Below are 19,142 nucleotides of genomic sequence, written 5' to 3'. Positions count from 1 at the left end.
GCTGAACAGGTTTTTTTTCATGTGTTGTGTGCTTACAAGTATGTTTTTAAATTCAGGGTGGTTTATTTATTCTTTCTTAGCTAATGCACAAAAAGATTAGTGGGCAGTACATGATGCCTCAAGAGGCTACCTGGAACAGAGGCCAGACAGTGTTAAAGGAATAAAGTAGGTATTTATTAAAAAAGCCTTTAAAGGATACACCTTGGGCAGTACAAGAGCCCAGCTGTGACCACCCAAGATGGACAATGGATCACACGTTTTTACACTTTTATAAGTTTTGGTCCATTTACATGTTGGGGTTAATTGTCCAAATACAGCTTCAGGTTATGAAGTCTCATCCTCAGTTTGCTCTCCTCTATTCGCTGTTGTTTATACCTTTTGGGCCTGAAGCTGCAATGGTGTCCTTGGTTGTCAGGCTGGAAAAGGATTGTTCTGTCTAACTAAACTGTGAAGAGAACTTGCTAAGACTTTATATGAAGTTTAGAGTTATATACTAATGCAGTACAGAATCTGGATAACATGAAAGCTAAAATTTAAGGCATCATAGGAAGTAGAAATTAGAAGACTTAAAAATGTTATAATGAACAGATTAAAATAGACAATCTGCTCACGCCTAACCATTGCTTTAATTTTTTGTATCAAGTTAATACAAAACATAATTATAATTTTACTCAATTCCTACATAATAAGCACAGTTAATTGCACAAGAAAAAGAAGAAGTGTTTTGCAAAATCTGAAAGTCTTTTAAGGGTATCTGTTTACTGGAATGATAGCTTTAAAATGATATCTTCTAAATAAGTAACTGTTACAAAGAAAACAATAGGTGTTGGAGAGAGAAGACTCTGCACAGAAGACTGCTTTTATATATCCAGAATCATATAAAGCATTTCAAATTTAGTTGTCTAATCCTAATTTTGCCCTAAAGGCCACAAAATTAATTCTAAAACCTGTAGATATCTTCAAGCTATTTTATATTACTATGAGACACTAAAAGTTTTGTTACACTATCTAAATAAATACTACAAGACTAAAAATCCAGAACCAAACTATAAATTTGTATTTCTCAGAAGTAAAAAGGCCCACAACAAAGTAGCCATTTGAGCCAAGATTTAATTTTAAATATTTCCCCACTAATAATCACCAGTCTTTATAATCTCTGAGCAGTTGGAAAGAATTTGTGGAATACACCAGTGAACCTAAGGCTATGTTTATGCCAGGGAATTACACAGTACCTGTGACTCTTCCCAGACACTGGAATATGACTGGTCCGAAATTATTAGAGCAGTCCTGACATGCTTTTGGCCTGTACCAGCTAGCTGTCTCCCAAGCAATTGCCAGGCATGGAATTCCAACATCCCGCAACAGACCATTAGCACCAAAGGACTTGCATCCAGTCAGCCTGTTCTGGAGGTTGGCTGTGCTTGTTTACTTGTGAGTCAGTCCATGCCAGTTGGCTTCTGGGCCTGGGAATATTCTTGGGAATGATGTTATTTGCTGGTATAGAAATACCTCTCACCCTTTCTCAGTAGTGCTCAGGGCAAGTAGGATGCTTAAGGAAGGTAAAGACCAAGTCAGTGAAGTTTCATTCATTTAGAACAGCTTTTCATAAGCAAATCCATATGGATGAGGTTTTTTCTTTCTTTCTTTTTTTTTTTTTTAACAAGCCACCTTCCCATTTTATTTTCATCTCACTGCAACAGATGCAACACAAAATTCAACTAAATTCAGAAACTGTTTGAGATGCAGCTTGTTTTTTCTGTAAATTGATTAATCCCATGCAGTATGTCAGGCTGTAGTCACATTTAAAGGTAGCATATGCAATGCAGGTAGAATATCCAATGCTACCATTGAATAATGGTAACCAGAGATGAGTGTCTGCCACCTCAAGTCCTGGAAGCCAAGAGAGCAGAGCATTATTTTGTGCTTCTGCAGAGTGCCTCTCTTGGTTTGGACCAATTGTTGACAGCCCAGCCCATAATGTCTAACCTGTTAGGCTGCAGGATTATGCCTCCTCTCTGCCTCCAGTACAATCTGTTTAATTAAGTAGCTACCCTGATGGTAAAGGCAGCCCCAAAGAGATGATGATTTTAAATACTTGCAGCTGCAGAGAGACAAATGGGAAGGGTCAGAGGTTCCCATTTGCAGGCTGAATGCTCTAGCCCTTGGGATGGATGGTTCAGTACAACAAAAGCTTACTTGGCTCCCTTCCTGCTTGTAAGTACTTCCAGAGGAAATCCAGATTCTTACCTTGTAGTCTGAGTATAGACATGAAAGTCTCAAACAGAATGAGTTTTCAGACAAACCTTTTACTGGTACCTTTGAGATAATTCCAAAGACACCTCAGAATATGATGTTTCTGGGTTATCCAAACTTTGTTTAGGCCCCAAAATCTGGGCTTCGGATTCCACTCTTGAGTCCAAATCTCATAAAATCTAGTTGTGCTGTGCTGAAATTATGGGCACCTAATTACAGTAATAGCTCAAGCTTTTAAATTGCTGCTGTATTTACACTGCCTTGTCACTTGGGACCAGAGGCAAAATTCCCTGGGGACTGCCTGCAGGCTTACTCTCGCTTTGCTTCTCATCTGGAAAATCAAAATGCCTCTCCAAAAAAGAAATCTAAAGCAAAAAGCAGGACTGGCTCATACCTGAGCTCCTCCAGGCTGTGCAGACACAGCTTCAGGTGATTTGATTCTTTGAATTCAAACACAGATTTTGGAGTCAGAAGAAGCAGTGTGGATTTAACTCCCCATGTGTAACATGAAGAGTAGCAGAGCTTTTCTACCTTACAGTGATCAGGAAGATAACACATTCCCATTCTGGAGTCACTCAAGCAGTACACCACAGTAGCCAGTCAAAACCCACAGCCAAAAACATGGAAAGATTTTGGGGGTGTAGAGGAGGCTGAATGATGGAAGTAGTTACAGATCACTGATTCTCAAGACAGAGTCACACTGTTCTACATCCTAGTGAAAGCTTCTCTACATACAGTGAGTACAGCTGAAGGACAAGGTGCTTGCAGCTCTGTGACACAGGAGCAGTGTGGTAGGTGCCAGCCAAAGCAGGCAGCCAGGGGAATTCTCAGCTGGGAGAACCTGGCTGCCTTCCAGCCTTGCCATTCTGCATATATTATATATGTGTACGTATATATATATGTATGAACGTATATATAAAAATACACACACACCCATATATGTTTATATTGGAACTTTTGAAAGAATCATTATCTTAAAAATGTCTTTTAGATTGGCTGAGTTTTTTGTCTCCTATCTAGTCACAGAATAAATCTACAGATGCCTCATCTGTGATTATCCTCAGCTTTCAAATAGACCATGCTGTTTAACAATCATGTTGGTGGAAGTTTCTATTCCTCTCAGAAAAATAAAACAGGACTAAATATCCCAACAGTGCAGTAATTGGAATATCTGTACTGGAGAAGAAATATAGGTAAGCACTCCAAAGATTTTCAGAAATGGAAAATATCTTTTTGTACCTAGCACAGGAATGAGTAAGCAAAGCTATTGGCTAAAGGCAAAAGGGAAGAAGGAATACCTAAATGGATTTCATTATAAAAGTGTTCCTTTCTTCCACCTTATACCCCCCACTTTACTAGTTTCCAGGTAATTCTAATTTAATTCCTTTCATTAACGTCTTACAGCTTGTTCAGCCAGCTCTGCAGACAATTGATTTTTATTACTACATGCCTCAGTGACTTTCTACTCTAGATTTCTTTTTCTACTGACTATACCATTCTTGAAATCTCTTCAAAATTGTATTTTGTTTGTCTTTTCATAGTCTAGTCTGTCCTTTCAATCAAGCTTATCACTTATTTATCACATTCCTCTACAAAACTAATTGAATAGATATGCTATAACAGCAAATATTTACTATTATGGTAGCTGCTTTCAGAGGTGGGATTTCAAGGTTTTTATTATGGTGCTGCTGCTAGTGAAAATTGCTGAAAAGAGAAAAAAATAGCCTGATTACGATATGGTAACTATTTGACATGTGAAAGAACAATATTTGGAAATCACTTTTGAATAATAAAAGAGCTTTTAAGATCTACAACCAAGAGTATTATGTGATGGTGCTGAAACTTCTTAATCAGATTGGTTTCACTCTTAATTAGAAAGGCAGAGTTCACACTGACACCTGCTGTTAAGCTTTCCTAACTTTTTCCATCATAAGACCCTTTTCAGCTTGATTGTGTGGGCTGATATTTTCTGGAGTAAGTGTCATCTTCAGAATTAAATCAAAGGATAAAAAGGGAGAGTCAGTGTTTCAGATGAACTTGTGATTTTTAAGAATTACATGGGGGATAACAGCTTGCTTACTTCATATGGACTCTCAGTTATTTAATTTTTAAAAGTCAGTTATCTACATCCTTTGAAAAAAGAACTTGAAAATCAGCACTTTCACTCACTGAAGTTCCCTAGAGAGGCATTCATACTTTGCCAAGCTACAAGTCCCAGAAAAACCAGACAATGCACACTGACTTAAGTGGAAAAGGATTACAATTCTATATCCAATGCCTTTGAAGATTCTACTTTCTTTTACCTCTGACAAATCACCAGGAGTAAAAAAAGACAGCTAGGGAACTCAAACACTGACAAAGTATGTAGGATGATGAGGACAGAGGTGTTGCAATGGGATGTATATAACAGAAGAAGAACAGACAAGTTTGGTAGGACATGCAATGCCAGTGAAAAGAACAAATATTAGCAAGAAAAAAAGAGAAGGGAACAAGAGGAAAAATTATAGGAGGCAACAGGCATTTTAATGAGGAAGCATTAAATCACAACTTTAGTATCTTGACACTTCTCTGATCTATAAAACATGCCATAATTTTCCATTTCCTTTTACTTATGTGTCCGCAAAAAAGATAACACATTTTTGTTGCTTCTTTGGTACTAAAATAATGATGAAGTGCAGTGCCAATGATCTGGGCAGCCCAGGAGATAACTCACATGGAAGATGAGCCTGTAGTTGTTCTAACCTTCCCCACAGAAAGTCAGCATCAGGTTTCTGTGAAGGTGACTGCATACCTGGAAGCTGAGTCCAGACATATGCTATTATAAAGTCATTTGATCTTCTCATAGAAGTGATTTTACTCCATTCATGTTACATTGGAAATATTCTCCACAAAATAAATGTTGTTTGAAATTAGTGGCATCCCTGAGATTGCAATTGCTGGCTGCTCATCTGCTAAGACCTACATGTGAAATTTTTGTTTGTTTTTTATTTGGGATGATTTTACACCCTGTTCTCTTCATCACCTCTGAAGAGAATTTGGAATCAAAAGCTTGGGGGTTTGACTCTGAATTTTCCCCAAGCTTTCTAAATTCAGTAAACCCACTGGCCTTTGCTCTTACAATGTTTATAAAATAATTATCTATAAAAAATGATAAAATAAATATGAGTGATCTATGAGCAATATACAGAGTTTTCCACCTGTACATTGGCAACTACACTTTGGCCCAGGTCAGCGGATGCTGAATGTAGCAAAGACTACAATTTACAAGGGCAATCCTCTATGTACTTCTTTCATGTCACACAGCCCAGCATTTACACCTTCCCTCTCCTGTACTGGTGACTCACATGACCCCAACACATCATTGTAATCTGCCACCTAACTAACACTTCATTAAACAGAACACCTGCAGTGATTTTAACCACAGCTCACCATAACGTAGCCACTACTAGCCTATATTAAACCAGTATTCATGAACTGGTTGGAAATTACCTGGTTGTCTCAGCCCTATGGTGTTTTAAGACAGCAAATAGATAAATCAGTTCCTTTTTATTATTTAAATAATGAGCAATATTAAAATTAAGTTTTGTTATGATGCTGACTGATGTATTTTTGAGCTGGTATATTCTTCAAATACTGATAAAGATTACAAAGAAAAATTAGTTCACGTAGCTATCCTCTTGATTTAAATTGGAAACTTTGGGGTTTGTTTAGTTTAGAGTCCCAGAAGGTCATCTGAAATCCTCATGTGGAGTTGGACTCTGAAATACATTAAAGGATATATGCTTATCATTTGCATTTCAACAAAAATAGTTAATTGAGCTAAAACATACAATACCTGGAAAATTGCAAATGTAAATGAATATCAAACTAACGGTATTTGATTAAAAAATAAATTCTTCAGTATTTAGTGTTGAGCTGTGGTCATACACCTTGTTAAACTGTGCACAGAACGGCTGAGCAACATTCACTATCTCTTTGGATGCTCTCAATGTGCTATCAAGAAGTATTTTGCTTATTACTTTAGTATCTCTATTTCCCTAGTTTTATAGTTTTTGCCCTCTGACTTTTCCTTCAACTCTCCTTTTTTTAAAATTGTGATTATAATTATTTGTTGCCCCTAATAATTTAGTTTCTTCCTGGTTCTTTTTTCCACAGTTTTCCCCTTGTCACAGAGAATATCTCCTTTCAAAAGTTGTAGCTTAAGTAATTTCTGACATGGAAGTTAATCTATGCCTCTGACCATCCTTGTTGAATTTGACTAAATGTTCTTTGGTCCCTTGTACTTTTTTGAGGTGGTAGGGAGGGACAAGACCAGAACTGCACAACATAATACAGACATGGCAAAACCACAGATTTACATGGTGGCAAACCACCAGTCTCTCTTCTGTTCTTCATTCTTCTCCTAGCAGCTCCTGATATTTGATTTACTCTTTTGAACACTACTGAACACTGATGTTTCTGTGTGACTATCGATCATAACTCCCAACTCTCATTCCAGGCAGCTCATGGAAGTGAAATCAGTATTTCTTCTCTTTATGTACATCACTGAACATTTATCTACACTGAATTTCAGTTGTCATTTTATTGCTCAGTCACCAAGTTTTACTACCCTGAATAAATTAGTATCATCAAACTTGATTACCTCAATGCTAACACGTTTTTCAAAGTAATATATAACTATCTTGAGCAGCAAAGGCTCTACCATAGATCATACAGAACCTCATCTGTCACTACCTTCTACTGTGAAAATTGACTCCTGTCTTCTAAGCATTTAACCATACAAGGGTCTTCCCTCTCACGACATGGTGTGAAGTTTCCCTAAGCGCCTCTAGTAAGACGTTTGGAAAAACCAAGTAAGCCACATTAAGCACATCACAGTTATCCATGTAACATGTTGATAAGACTTCAGAAAGGCCGAAAACCCCATCATTTTATTAAGATATTAAGTAACTCTTCTCTTAATAGCTATTCTGCATGGTACAGTATCATGCTTTAAAAAAATGCTTAAGAATTTTATACTTCCCCAGGTCTCTTCTTAAGAAGTTTTTCAAAAGTTGCCTTCAGATTTTCAGTTGTCCTTGGGTCCCAAAACAACTTTGAGAAAGTTACTACTGTCATGTTTTAGGAGTCACTCAATTCTTTCAGGCTTGAATTCCTCCTGAGCTCTGTCATGAACATCACTTTGTCCTAGCAATGTGCTGCTCTTTGTGAGCTCTATTTTCTCCATTTCTGTAGGCACTTCTTTTCCATGTGGGTCCTCTGAGGAGTCTCTCATAAAGACAACTTTAGATCAGGATCTGCCCTGTTTTCTGTGCAGTGACTGCTGTTGAAAATAATTAATGTAACTCCTCTGCAATGGCCTGACCCTCCTGAGTGCTCTCTTCATACCACGATTACTATCCTTGCCCTTCAAATTTTGGGTTGATTCCTGCTTTTGATATATTGGAAGAAAGATTTGTTGCTACTTGTGAATTCCTCTGCTAGATGCTCCTCCAAATTCTTCTTGTCTTCTTGTGCTTTTACATGCTACCTGCCAGAATATATAATTCTTTCTATTCTTTTAATATGGACATGGGTTTTTTGCAGAGCTTCTCCTTGCTTTTGTTATGCTTGTCACTTCTTCCCTGGTATGTGGGTTTTCTTTTGCCATTTCCTACACTTATCTTTGTAAAGAGGGTGTATTGGCCCAATGCTTCCAGTGTGGTGGTGACCAGAAAAAAAATTCAAGTGAAGTAAGAGGATTCCATTCTCTTAGCTGACCTTTTTAACTTAACAAGGTGCTTCTTTCCCACAGTTCCCCTTTTGAGGAGCCCACCTGTGGTTACTCCTAGAAGAACACCGAAGCTGAGCGTGCTGCAGCATCTGCTGCAGAGCAATCCCTGAGCTGTGGGGCTCTGGGGCAGCCCCTGGAAGCTGCTCTGACCCAGCTCAGGGGTGCATGTCGGCTGCAGACCCTCCTGGGCTCTGCCCAACCACCTGCCCCAGACCCAGCTACTGAGCAATCTCCATGGCACAGTCTCATGGTGTTCAACCTGTCGCTGCAGGCAAATAAGGCAGCCCATGATTGTCCTCCCGTCTGATTTTTTTGTTTGGGTTTTATAACCTGTGGATTAACTTTCTTCTGTCAAGCTTCTGGTAAGTGTACTATGCCACTTCTTCCACTTAGGGCTGGACTTGCTTCCCTCATAGTTTATCTTAGTTTTTAAGCAGTTGTTTCTGCCACATTTTCTTCTTTAACTAGCAACCTATTTGATTTTTCTCTGCTTTGACTGATGTATCTGAAATCCCATAGCATTACCAGTACAACAATTTCCACTTCAAACCACATGTTCTTCTGAACATACTGGCTTTCTCAACACTTCTTTGTTTATAAGCTCATGATACTCCTGATTTTAAGTGCCAGAAGCCCAATTCTCTAATGACCCCTCTCTTATGTCTTCCTTGTACGAAGCAATGTTTCTAAATCCTAGCAAATCTGGCAACCAGATTTTTGCAGCTTTGATATCTGGCTGAGGGGATGGCATTTGTGTTTGGCACCCATATATTGTGGTTGCCAAAACCATAAAATATGAATCCTCCAAAATGGGGTCAGTTCCATAATCTCTTTCAAGTATGGTGTACCCTCACAGACCATCATGCCAGCACAGCCCAGGGTGACAAGCTGTGGAGAGAAGAAAAATCACTGTGAGAATGGTAGGGAGGGAATTTCTAAGTGAGAACAGCCACCAACTATTTCATAATGTGCAGCTACATCCCCAGAAGGGCTCTGTCTAAGCAACACTTCTTCACATGAATTAACACTGTGAAAACACAAAACAATTAATTATATTGTATTGTTTGCTATTGCACAAGTTTTCAAAATTACAAGACTATGAACATGAACATTAAGATACTTGTATTGATCTAGAAAAGTTCAGGCTTAGGTTTAAGACAGAAACATTTCTATCAGATTTTTCTAATAAATGTTTATAAGAAAATTTTATTATTCAAATAATATTTCTGTTGTTCAAGGAAGTATAATTGCATACTTTCTTACTCTCACCTTCTCTGCAAGGACCTACTTACTTAATTTTGTGTTTTTTCATTGTGAGCTCATTTATATTATCTCGGTGTGTGATACAGAGTGAGAGGCTCCCATCAACAAGTAGGAAAAATACAGGCTTGTGAAATGATAAAAATTCCTCAGTTATCTGTCTAAAGAAAGGATTAGCACTGGTTGCAGCAGGTAAGATCTTTGCCCTTCAAGAATGCAGCTGGGAAGCTTAATTTTTTCTTCCTCGGGATCAAAGTATTTAGCCTACATTCCTACTTCAGGGTAAGTCCTATGCATAGGCTAACTCTGGAGTCTGTAAGTTTATTTCCACTGAAAATTTTGGGAGAAAAACATCTCCTATGCACTTGATTTGTTCAAGGTTCTGCAGTCTATGCAGCATCCAGATACCAGGGCTCTGTCACATATCCAAAGATGGAAAAATACAACAGATTTAATGAAATACAAGTAGTGTCCAATCTGACAAAAGATTTTTTTCCTATTAAAAAAATCCTTCACATGAAAAGACCAATGGTTCAAACATAGTCTTCATAGTGAAAAGAATATGAAATTTGTAATTTCTATGAATGGCAAGCCTTACTTCTGAAACTGTTCTCAGGAGGGGTCTTTATCTTTGGAGGGCAGAATGATGTCCTGAGACTGTACTGTTACTTGTAAAGGTGACTACGTATTCTATGGCATATGAAGACAAGACCGAAGCAGTACATGCTTCTAGAGAATTTCTAGGATTTTGCATTCATATCTCAACATTTAATAAAAGAGTTTTTTAAAAACAGACAAAAAACTGTGGTCAAGAATCTGGGGAAGACCAATGCAGAATCATATAAGAAAGCTGAATTATAGAATTGTCAGATTAAAATTCTCATCATTTAGAAACTGTAATGAAGCTTCAGGAGATTGAACAAAAATGTCCAAAAACTTCATGTTAACATTATGAGGAGATACAGACAAACACAATACATATAGCAACTCCCCAATAGAGCAGTCTCAGGGACAACTTGGCATTTAACAGAGGAAAAGAACAAAAAGACAGCAAAAAGCCTGCCCAAGAACCCACTCCCATTACCAAAACCATAAAAAAACAATACAGAGCAGAAAAGACAAGCAAATTATAAGATCACATAACATTGCTCATGATGGACTATGAAGAAAAATTAGGCGATGGATAGACCTTCTGTTTGGGGTCATACACTTGCAGCAGAAGAAATTATTGCGCCAACACTAGTAGTCAAGGGAAAGGGAAATAGGAGAGGGAAGAGGAGAGGAAATAGGAGGAAGGGAACAAAAAGGCAACATAAAACAGAAAACATAAACCTCAGCCTATCAAAAGACATCAAAACAAGGCAGCCTACAAACAGGAAATTAAATGCCAAGTTCACAGTAAGGCATCAGCGAACCTAGTAGGTTATGAAGACTCCTACATTATTACTTGTGAATAGAAAACAAAATTGAAACTGTTACAAGATAGATTAAAATTATAAAATGCATGACCATAAAACCACAAGGACCATGCAATAAATGCTCCAAAAGACACATAAAGAAAACACACAGAGAAGGCTTACAGGCTGAGATTTCAGGTAGTGCAGACAACACGGAAACTGGTGTCACTGAAAGAAATAATGAAACTTATTGGAGGTTTCTGACAAATGATTTAAAGCAGATTCAAAAATAAAAAAATCAACACCCCACCTATCTAGAGCATATGATACACTGGTATCCCTGCAGCAAAGCTGCTGAAAGATTAGCAGGTTGTATGTGAAGGATCAGACCATCTTTCAGGCATGTTATGCCCACAACAGAAAATAAAGCTTAGCCAGTGGAGAACCTGCATCATAGGGTATATATTACATAAATAGAAGAAAAATGGGAGAATCAAATGCAATAGAAAAGAGACAGCTCTGGTCACAGAGCCTCAGACTGATCAGTAAAAACTGCGCCTTAGGAAAGCCGCACAAAAAACCGGTGATATCTGTGCTTGGTTTTAAACATGGAAGGAGACTTTAAATCCCAGCGTAGGAGCCAGACTAGGTAATGTGGCTCTGTAGAAATTCATAGGAATCCAATTAGAACTCTGACACTGACAGCAAATGTAATGTGTATCCTTTAGATAATCAGTTTGAGTCAGTGCCCAGCTGGCAGAAGGTGAAAGTCACACAGATGTGAAATACCTAAGTTCAGTAGCATATGTTAAAAGAAGCTGCTATACTCAGTGCTGTTCTTATTTGATTAGTCATCCTGGTCTCAAAATAGATTTCACCTTTAGTACAGCTCTACTACTACAATATACTACAGTACAACCCTGCCTTACTATATTGAATTTCCTCTTAAAATACTGAACTGTACATGCAGCCTCAGGGCTGCCAATGAGATTTTTATGGATATTATTCAAGGGGCATTTACATTTTCAATCTTCATTAAATGTGTGGGAGTTTGTAATGAGTGTAAGCACTAGATTTTCACAGGGAATTAGTTTTTCATCAAAATACTATTTTCCACTGGAATAGCACCTTTAGAAGCAAGATAGCTGACTGTGCTGGAAACCCAAGTCCTTTAGTTACACAAAAGGAAATCAAGAAAGTGTAGGAGGCACCATTTCTTTGATAAATGAACAAACCAACCCAACAAAGCAGGAATCATTTCCCTTTCCTTGGAAATTAATATGCTAACATTGGAAAACTACCTCTTTAATGAAATCCTTCATAAACAATGCATACTGCAGTTCTCACACTGCATAATTTTAAAAATTTATACATTCTGAACATACACCAGACCTATTCTAGCTTTTTCTATTATAGCAGTATGACAGAAGATGATTGTTGCTTTTGTTGACATTTCCACATTACTGCAGGTTCTAGTCCAAGTTATGTGCTATAACCATAGAGCTCCTATTCCTAGGACAGCTTATTTCATTTTGGCAACAGCAGTAAGACAGTCTTAAGTTTATTTACTGTTTTGTGCCAACAGTTGGCAAATACAGTGTTCAGGCCAGGCTGGATGGGGCTGGGAGCAAACCTGTTTTAGTGGAAGGTTCCCCACCCGTGGCAGAGGGGTTGGAACTCAATGACTTTCAAGTCCCTTCCAACCCAAAGCATTCTACAGAATTTGATGGTATAGCTCTCAAAACACCCTTCTATGGGTGCCTGGCTGTACTGTGTGTCTAGGATATTGAGATTGCTTCTCTTTCTCGCACTTCTGGCTGAACACAGAACCACAGAACTACTTTGGTGTATCAGCATTTTCATCACACTGGGAAACCTGCAATGCTTTTTTCTTAAAATGCCATTGCCCAAAGCCAAACCAAGACACAAAAATGCACTCACTAGAAGTATGTTTGTTTCTACTTCACAAGCATTCAGACATGCAAAAGCCAAAACATTAGAGTTCAAAAGGTGTTTTACTTATCTAAACGTCATGATTCTAAGCAAATTGTAGAGGGATTTTCCAATCTGGAATACTACACATCTACAGCCTTAACTCAGGGAAGGTATTGTGCTGCCTTCCCCAGCTTGGAAAATACTGGAAAGCTGTCACATTATCCTTAAAATGAAAAATAAAAAAAATTTTAAAAAATTGAGCACATTCTAGAAATTTGTTTGAAACGTATAGAAAAAGAATAAATTTAAAGTATTATTGGAATGGACTACTCCTGAATTAAAATTCAAGCTAACATCAACATTTTCAACTGGTTTCACTGGTGAGTGCAGCAAATGATTTCATGTGCCTTCTTAAATAAGAAAAAAACCAAAATCAAGGTTGATACATAAGGTGACAAACAGAAGTAGACTGTTCAAATCAACAGCAGCGAGACAGCTGACGTGGAAATTTTAGTTCCAAAGGTTTCAAGTATGGCAAAGCCATAAGCAACTGAAAAAAATACCTTACAATAGTAAAACAGTATCTGACAACTGAAAATAGTACCCTACTTAGTAATTAGCTTTACTGAAATGGTTCACTGAATTTCATTAGTTTGCCTTAAAATTCAGCAGCACATCTAGTACTACTGGTTGGTAGTAAAACCTAGAACTAGGCTTGTCCTGTGGCCTTGTGCTAACCTTACTCTCTGTTGCTATAGTTCATCTGCAAATATGAAATAAGTATACAGTTTATTGTTGCTTATTTTAAGGGATGACACTATAGCTGATTTTCTGCCTAGAAATTAGTGATACCTGATAAAATTAATCATAGAAAAGTTAAAGGCTAGCCATCTCACACTCTGTATTACATTACAGATTCCATCTGGGAAACAGACCCATGTTTTCTTTGGATGGACGGCAGAGCATCAGTAATGGTCTGCTAGGCTCTTGCTTGAGAAGGCTTTGGGTTATAATGCTAGCCACACCCCAAAACCGAGAGTGTCCTGTGTGGCACTTCTGGAGTAATGCCAGAGACTTTAGAGAGAGACTGTAATTGAAGATTTTATTATTTACAAAATACAAAAATTTTGAAATATTTTGAAATATCAGCACTTCTGCAAATACAGACAACAGAATCACTGACAAGCAGCACAGAAGTTATAACAATGAGTGCAATACATTTCTTCCAGGAGCTGAAAAGTGCAAGGGAAATATATTGTGTCAATCACACAGACAAAGAAGGAAAATTACACAGAGATTAGACAGCTTGAAAATGTCTGTAAAGTTAGGCATATGATATACCACTGAATTTCCTTATTAATAAAAATGTTCATATCCTCTTCAACACATATTCCATGCATTCTTCATAAACTGTTTGTCTCCCAGTACCACAAGCTTCTTAAGGCTCTGAAGAAAAAAAAATTATGTCTATTCTGTTGTTATGCTTTTATGCAGAGCTAGTTTTATACAGAATGAGAGTGATGCAGAAGTGTTAGAAGACTGATAGGCAATGACAAACATACCATATAAATTTGGAACAGATAATGAACAGACTTTTGCAGTACAAAATTAAACACAATTGTATGTACTACTGCTGAACACTGAAAGACAGGCAGAGAACAATAATGTTGAAAAGCTAAAATAGAAATGAAAGTTGGCTTTTGCATTAAATGGCTTTCATTACTATCTGTACAGAGAGAAATTGCCTGCACATAAAATCTCACATTCCTGTAAAGTGTGCATCAGCTCAAAACTGAAAATAAACTCAAAATGAAGGTTCTTAATCCTAAAGCAGATGACCTCAACAAAAAATACAGACATGCTTGATAACGAAGTTAGAATAAAATCAGGAGAAATATGTAAGATAATGAGATTGTGCAAAGTTTTTCCAGATACTGATCCGGTTCCATGTCTTTGGTTTTGATTTCTGCCCCTGGGTTCTGTCTGCAATCACCCAAAAAGCTGTCACCTCGTTTCTTGTAGGTTGTAGCTCACTGCTAAAACGACCGGCGATCTTGCTATTTTAGCACAGAACTATCCTACAACCACCAGAGGCCACTGCTGTTCGCTCTTTTCGTGCCTGCAGATGGGCGGCAGCGAGGAGTGAGCTCACAGAAGCCTCGGGCCATGGTCACACCAGCTTCAGCCCTCCTTTCCATTTTTATACAGCCAGTGCTGCACTTCTGCAGAGAAAATTAAATACAGTACATTTCTTATTGGCGGACAGAATGTGAAATTATCCAAATATTGCTTACCCAATCTTAGCCTTCAGGAAGAAACTAAACCTTGCATTCCAGAAACCTGAATTCATTCTTTGATATGATTAAATTGGGTTGCTTAAGGCAAGTTTTTAGATGTAATTTAATTAGGTATCTGAAAGGCTTTAACTTAAGAAAAAAAACCCAACATCCAATTGAAACGGAACAAGATAAATGAATTAACGAAGTGAAAATTAACATTCAATGATGAGAAAACGATTGAGTAATGCTTTGCTACAATAGTTTACAGATATCAGTACCCAACCCACCCTGTTTTTTGATCAGTAATCTGAAGTACCTGACAAATACTACTTGCAGAGACTACAGAAAGTGACATTAAAGTAATAAATGAAACAAATGAGGACAGGATCATCCAGCCTGGTTAATGCATCATGTTAAACGTGTTTTGATACAGGCTATTGAAGCACTATGTTTGCAGTTTGTAATAAAGAAACTGGACATATGCTGGCATATGGGATGGGGGGAGGAAAAAGGGACATCCTGGAAGGCAATGAGAAGAACTTGCACATTTTAAACAATTTGGCAAATAAGCAGCAGCAAGCCAGTTCAGTGGCAATGGGCTTTGGATGCATTTTTGGCTGTAAGACTTGAGTTGCCAAAAAAATGCTAAAAAAGGTAGTTTGATCACTGCAGGCAGTATTCTCATACAAGTTCCCTCTGCACAGAAATATATTCATTTACAAAGGTATTTAAAAATCAAAAGTTGTAGGAAACCCACACAACTCACAAGCTTTAGAGTCTTAAACAGGTCCAACTAAAGAGATAATAGAAGAAAAAGAATCAAGTAATTAATCAAAAGTATTTTGTATTGATTTATTTAGGAAGAAAGAGGTGTAATAAACACCTAATTTTAGAAGCTCAACACTTGTGTATTAAACAATGACATACAGCAGTGTCTTTGGAAGCAATGAAATCTATGAAGTGCAGAACATGCTGTCAAGAAAAGCATATGCAACTTTATTGGTATCTTTCCAGAGAGTGCAGTTCTATTGCACACCAGTTACAGGGAACAGAATCAAACTATGGCCTCTGATACCAAAAAATCACTATTCAATGACCCAGTTATCTTTTATGACAACTCACATCAAGATCTGGAGAGGGACTTCTGACAAGGCTCACTCACAAGGAGTGACAGGACAAGAGGGAATGGCTTTAAACTAAAGGACGGCACATTGCATATTGAAAAGGAATTATTTACTGTGAGGGTAGTGAGACACTGGCATAAGCTGCCCAGAGAAGCTGTAGATGCTCCATTCCTGCAAGTGTTCAAGGCCAGGCTGGATGGGACTTGAACAACCTGGTCTAGTCAAAAGTGTCATTGTTCATGGGCAGGGGCATTGGAACAAGATGATCTTTAGGGTCCCTTCCAACCCAAACCACGCTGTGATTCTAAGATCTCCTTGAGCAGCAATTTGGTTCAGGTAGCAAAGCTTGGCCAGGGCACAGCCAGGTCAAACAATTTCAGCAAGTTCAGCCGGCTTCAGCAGCAAACCCTGCCTGCCCTGGCAGCTGTGTGGGCTGGAGTGAGTCCCATGTGCTCACATTTTGTACCCCTCAGCCTAAAGCCAGAATTCATGGAGGGTGTGCATGGGTAAGGAAGGGAATCATCGTCCACAGGGAACAGAAACAGAATGGCCACAGCTGGAAGGACCCGTAAGGATCATGGAGCCCAACTCCCAGCCCTGTGCAGGACAGCCCCAAGACCACACCATGTGCCTGAGAGCACTGCCCGAACGCTTCTTGAACTCTGTCAGGCTGGTGCTGTGACCACTTCCCTGGGGAGCCTGTTCCAGTGCCCAACACCCTCTGGGTGAAGAACCATTTCCTAGTACCTAATATCCAACCTAAATGTGCCCTGACTCAACTTCAGACCACTAACCACATGGCTCTGGCCCACTCCTGCTGACTTTCAGGCTCTAAAGCTGTACCCTCACGCAATCACAGAACTGTTAAGAGTTGGAAGGGACATGTAATCCAACTCCTCTGCCAAGACAGGGTCAGCTACAGCAGGGGACACAGGTACTCGCGCAGGTGGGAGCCACAGGCAGGCCGATCCACCGTGCCAAACCCCGCTCGGCCCGTTCCAGTTCCCGTTCCCGGGCCTGCCCCACACGGGCGCCCCGCGGGCCCCGCCCGCCGCCGCACCCGGATGTACCGACCTCCCCCCAGCCCGGCACAGGCCGGCGCATGCGCACCGGGGGCCGCCGCCGCCGCCCCTCACCCGCCGTGCGCCCCCCGCCCGCCCGGCCGGCCCTGCCGTGAGTTCGCCGCTGCCCCGCTCGCCCCCTGCCCGCCTCCCTCGGGAGGGAGCGCCGGCGCCCGCCCCCCGCAGCCCGTGTGTAGGGCCGGGCCCGCCCGCTCTTCCCCGCCCCTCCGTCCCCCCTCCGCCCGTTGCCAAGAGTGTGTGTGGTGTGTCCGTGTGTGCGTGCGCCGGGGGGGGGCGGGAGGGACGGGTTGGGGGCGGCCATGCCGAGGGGGCGGCCCCCCGAGCCCGGCGGGGAGAGTGGCGAGGCCGGCGCCGAGGCAGGTAACGAGCGCGGCCGGGCTGGCGCGATCCGCGTCCGGGGGTGGCAGGCGAGAAGCCTCCGCGGGCTCCGCATATAGTCCCCGGATATGGGGGAGGAAGGCCGGGTCTATTGTGCGAGGGTACAGGCGAGAGGGCGGAGGGGAGGAGAGGAGAGCGGAGGGAGCCGGGCCCGGCCCTGCGCAATGAGACCGGGCGGGCAGCGGCGGAGCGGGCCCGGGCGGCCTCCCCGCCGCCTCCCGCCGGGGCAGCGCGGCCGTGGCTGTGATGGCCGGCGGAGGAGCAGGGCTCCTCGGGCCTGGCCCTCCTCCTCCTCCTCCTTCTCCCTGCTGCCGCGGTGCGGGACCCGGAGCCGGAGGAAGAGCTCGGGCCAGCTTGCGGCGGGCAGGACGGGAAGGCTCCGGCTCCTTCCGCTCTCCCTCTCCTTCTTCTCCCGGCCAAATTAACGAGACTTTCGAATAAAGCGTGATAAACAAATAGGAAATGAGGTTCAACTCGCCCACCTTTCTGATTTGCAAGGACGACGTTACTTTTAAGTTTCTTGTTATTTTCCTTTAAAAACACCTTTGCAGTCGTTTTCTACGTGAATATATGTGTAAAAATCCCCAAACCAAGCCGGTTTTCTCTCCTAACATGTATTAGTTTCATGCTTAAGTTTGAACATTTTTGATTGTATTTTATTGCCGTTGATGTCAGGGGAGCGCGTTCAGGGCAGGATTGGTTTGATGGTTGGGGAGTTGTTTTTTGTTGGTTTTTTTTGGGTTTTATGGCTCTTTTGTGTTGTTCGCTCCTGCTGATGACACTGTGGTTATGTGAGCAATATCGAAGCAAACAAAAAATGCTGTGATTCAGGTAGGCCTGAAATCCTCATAAGTGACTTCACCTTAGCATATAGCAGTAGGTGTTTAATTGAAAGATGTATTTTTAACAGATAGAACGGAAAGAGATTTCATAAAGCATTTTAATACCATACCTATTTCAGTAATGAAAAGACATCCAGTTAATATTTTCAGTATGTATTTAGAATATTTTGTTTTCCTAATGTTTTCAGATGAGTTCTGGCTCTGCAATGGGAACATGTAGGTGAGCCTTCTGTGGAATACTTTTCTGTAGAATTGGAACGTGCTGACAGGCAAAGAAAAAGCTGTGCTGTTACGTGAGAGTTGGGAAGTTGGGAAAGATTTTTTTCTACATTATGGAAAGCCAGATGGGCCACAGGTTCCTACCAGAAGTGGTGGGGGATTTTTTTTTTTTTTTTGTTCTGTTGTGGCTGTTGATCTCAGTTTTTGATCACTAAGTAGTAAGGATATAAAGAAAGTCCCAAAGAACTTTTGGTGTTACTAGCTTCGGAGGTTGAGGTGGTCTTGTTTGTTTGTTTTATTATTTAAACTAAAGATCTCCTTAGTTCTCTGGTAGTTTTGAAAGGGTATGCATGTGTCATACATGTGTGAACTCCTATAGTAATGGCATGATGTGCAAATGAGAAAGGGATGAGAACTGAGAATTGAGACAAGCTGTCCAGGCAACTACAGCCTAGTAGCTGTATTCATTTTGCTTGTAGTTGGACCTTGATCTTAGACTGTTTCGATGGTAAGATGTGCATATGGCTGACAAGACTTAATGTGAGTTTCATCACATTCTCTGTTTTTCACATTTTCATTTATTTTAAAAGAAGTTTGCCA

General features: G+C 40.3%; 1 protein-coding gene across 1 annotated transcript in view; it reads left to right on the top strand.

Moving 5' to 3' along the window:
• Positions 1 to 17,353: 17,353 nt before the first annotated feature.
• ZNF236 (zinc finger protein 236) overlaps positions 17,354 to 19,142 on the top strand; it is a 74,033-nt gene continuing 72,244 nt past the window's right edge. Inside the window, exon 1 of the mRNA XM_059479782.1 lies at positions 17,354 to 17,463. Within this exon, the coding sequence (XP_059335765.1) occupies positions 17,403 to 17,463 (61 nt within the window). The 5' untranslated portion in view covers positions 17,354 to 17,402. The remainder of the gene's footprint in view (positions 17,464 to 19,142) is intronic.

The sequence above is a fragment of the Ammospiza nelsoni genome, chromosome 1 (assembly GCF_027579445.1).
Source record: "Ammospiza nelsoni isolate bAmmNel1 chromosome 1, bAmmNel1.pri, whole genome shotgun sequence".
NCBI lineage: Eukaryota > Metazoa > Chordata > Aves > Passeriformes > Passerellidae > Ammospiza > Ammospiza nelsoni.
Note: the sequence above shows the minus strand (reverse complement) of the source record. Positions and strands in the feature narration are given on the sequence as shown.